Genomic DNA, 3537 nt, shown 5'->3' with positions numbered 1-3537 from the left:
TCAGCAGACATCGGGGATTATGAACTGGAGCAGAGGGAGCACCCCTGCCAGCATCTATCTGACAATTGAGAGCTATACCAGAATCACTTGAGTGTTTATTTTATCAAACACACTCCAACTCTTTAGATATTCTGATATTCCTGTCCTCATCCTATCAGTGCTGGGGGTGGGGGCTCCTCTCCCCTCTGAAGATCATGCTTTACTAAATGACCTAAGCATGTCACGTTTCTTCCTTGCTTTGGGGTGGTAAGATTTTGAAAATCCCTGGTCCTGATGGAATTTCATAAAGTCACTGAGTGCTTGCTTGGGTAGCATGTAGACAGAGCCTCTAAAGCAAATGAACAAACAAACTATATCCCCAATCCAATTCAATGCAAAATATTCTTCAAATCAATACAGTTCTTTCATGATACCTTAGAGAACAAAGGTTTGAGATCAGATTACCTGAGGTCTTTTTATGTCAAACTGGCTGATATTTCCAAGGTAAGTCTTAGAGGCATGACTTTGTCCTAAGGAAGGTTTTTGACTTTGTTCATATTTTCTAGACCAGTGTCCTAGAGAACAATGGTATTACAAGACATACTGGGGAAAAAACGTGAAAAGTTTGGAGGGGTTCCATGGCCATATTAATTGGGAAATCCTGTATCTCCATCTAGAAGGGTCCAAGGGTCTTGTGATTCTAACATTAATCACATACACAAATCAAATGAAAATGCTTGTTACTCTCTTCCTTAATCTTTGAGCCAATTCTCCACTATTTAAAATATGGTGTGGGGGGTGGGGAGGAAGATATCTATAATGCCATTATTTACTTGGTGACAAGCAACCAAAATTGTCACGCAAAGTTCTGTAGAAATTTTTTCAGTGTTGATCTTGAAAAACCAAACTTTTAAAGGAATGAAAATAATATATCATTTGTTTTCAAGTAAAAATTTTATTTTACTTTGGTTTAATAATTCTAAACATGGTTCATACTCACTTTTGATCTAGCTTTATATCCTTTCACTACAAACAAATATGTTGGAGGACATTATAAGAGTATGCAGTCAACTTTTTGAAGTAATAAAATTAATCAAAAAAGGAAACTATTTTACCTTTTGATATTTTACTAATTCCCTAGTGTGAATTGTTTTTGGCAGTTTACAGACAATAACTAAAAGCTGAAGTTTTTATAAAAGAAAATACATTGCTCATAACCATGGAAATGTGCTTTTTTTGAATAAAAATTACTGGTTCCAACTTTAAAAACCTAGACACTATAAGATAATCCTTGCGTTTCCCTGCATGATTCAATCAGGGGGCAAGAGTTTGAAAATCTCTGGCTCTGTGATTCTCTTGGGGACCTCTAACCTTTGTTTTACATCAAACCAAGTTTTCCAAGGCCTTCCGTGACCAGCAGACAGGGTCAAGTGGAGCAAAGAGCAAACAACTTCCGCCCAAAGTACAGGGCTCAGTGAGGCCATTCTTTTGGATTCTGTGACTGCTTTTACACTGGATCCTGCTTACTTGCTTGTCTCCATGGCAGGCACTTAGCTCCAAATCTTCACTGTTGAAACTGAGGTCTCAAGAGTGTACCAGAGGCTCTGGGAGCTGCGGGCAAGGGTGCAGACATGGCCAAGTCCAAGAACCACACCATGCACAACCAGTCCTGGAAATGGCACAGAAATGGCATCAAGAAGCCCCACTCACAAAGATATGAATCGCTGAAGGGGGTGGACCCCAAGTTCGTAAGAAACATGCGTTTTACCAAGAAGCATAACAAGAAGGGCCTGAAGAAGATGCAGGCCAACAATGCCAAGGCCATGAGCACACGTGCAGAGGCCATCAAGGCTCTCGTAAAGCCCAAAGAGGTCAAGCCCAAGATCCCAAAGAGCAGTAGCTGCAAGCTCAATCGCCTGGCCTACATTGCCCACCCCAAGCTCGGGAAGCGTGTTCATGTGTGTATCACCAAGGGGCTCGGACTCTGCCGACCAAAGTCCAAGGCCAAGGATAAAACCAAGGCCCAGGCTCAGGCTCCAGCTCAGGTTACTGCTCCCGGTCAGGCTCCCAAAGGTGCCCAGGTCCCCACGAAGGCTCCTGAGTAGAGCTCTCCTAGGATGGAAGGACTGGTGTGACCCCCAGGCTGCCATGTGCATGGTGCTGGGTCCTCCTGTGCTATTTGTACAAATAAACCTGAGGCAGGAGCTGTCAAAAAAAAAAAAAAAAAAAAAAAAAAAACAGAGTGTACCAGAAACTATATGGTATTAGTTATTTGACTTTAAAAAATCCCCTTCTATAACATTTGAAAAGTAACATGCACTTTCTGATTACAAAATAAATACAAGCATAGTGGTCTAAGTGATTTATATGCATAGCTTATTTAATCTTTATGAGGTATGGACTGTTATTTTAACTACTTTAAATACAACAAACTGCAGTCAGAGGTCATGAAGCTGATTGATAATGAGGCAGAACTGAAAGCAGCAAAGTGGCTTCAAAGACCAGGCTTTTAATCACTTTGAGAGAACGTCCCCCATATCATTGAAGTAGATGAGTTACGAAGTGACAAGTTGAAACACACTAAGATTCAAATAGCCATTGGAAATAGTAGAAGAAAAGTCAAAATGCAGTGTATGATTAATTGACAAATAGACTGTATAGGCCACACATATTATTGGAGTATAAAAAGAGAATGGATTAGTTCAGGTTTGGAATGCATGGTCAGACTGTGCTTCCTTGAGAATGTGTGACATTAGCTTAGGCATGAAGTGAGGACAATGTTTTCAACATCAGAAAGCATGCTACCTTGGGCATGAAGTAGATCTTGGTCAGTTTCCTACACCTGGGCAGACTAGTCCAGGAGAGGGAGTCCTAGGCTTGGAATTAGACCTATCTACTAGAGTAGGACAGGAATCCAGAGCTGACTCAGGTGAAGGTGCTGACATGTTGTTCAATCTGTCAACCACAGAACTCTTTTCAAGGGGCAGAAGCAGAATTATTACCGGCAAACAGTAGATTTTGGAAGAAACACAATGAAGTATCAAGGTGTCCCAAGAGAGAGATGACACAGTACCATGAGGGGATCCCATCAGGACTTGTAACAGAACTCCATGGGAGGTGCTGAGAGTGTGGCTGGGAGTGGGCTGGAGAATTCCTGAGAGGGCAGAAATTTGGAAATGGGAAACAAACAAAAGCCCAGTAATAATAACTGGGTGTAGGATTTGGGTATTGGGTTTAGGAAAGAAGTAGAGGCCAAGGTATTAATGTATAGGTGGGCACTGTTTGGTTTGGAGAAGCAGCAAAGTGGACTTGAGAGTGAACTCCACATTGTAGGGGAAAAGGGAGGTAGGGGGAAATTACTTCTGTTTTAGGTCAGAAGTGGACAAGGGAATGGGGAGATGAACCGAGCATGAAGGTGGTAATGAATTTGCTCCAGTTGTACAGTAGAAATGGTGGGGAGGTAATGGATTAGAATATATTTGAGAGAAAGGAAGGGATAGAGCATTTTGGGTTAGAAAGAAAGTGTGAAGAGAATCATTAAGGTGTATGTGGGACAGT

General features: G+C 41.5%; 1 protein-coding gene across 1 annotated transcript; it reads left to right on the top strand.

The window, feature by feature from the left end:
* Positions 1-1610: 1610 nt before the first annotated feature.
* LOC119540459 (60S ribosomal protein L29-like) lies at positions 1611-2217 on the top strand. Its single transcript, XM_037844606.1, has one exon. It carries the CDS (start codon positions 1611-1613, stop codon positions 2082-2084), a length of 474 nt encoding a protein of 157 aa, XP_037700534.1. The 3' UTR covers positions 2085-2217.
* Positions 2218-3537: the final 1320 nt, after the last annotated feature.

This window comes from Choloepus didactylus, chromosome 7 (assembly GCF_015220235.1).
Source record: "Choloepus didactylus isolate mChoDid1 chromosome 7, mChoDid1.pri, whole genome shotgun sequence".
In the NCBI taxonomy this organism is placed as follows: Eukaryota; Metazoa; Chordata; class Mammalia; order Pilosa; family Megalonychidae; genus Choloepus; species Choloepus didactylus.
This window is presented reverse-complemented; position numbering and strand designations above follow the sequence as displayed.

Bases quoted from the DNA above. Each gene is read 5' to 3' on its own strand.
- LOC119540459 (XM_037844606.1), top strand. From the start codon at position 1,611: ATGGCCAAGTCCAAGAACCACACCATGCACAACCAGTCCTGGAAATGG.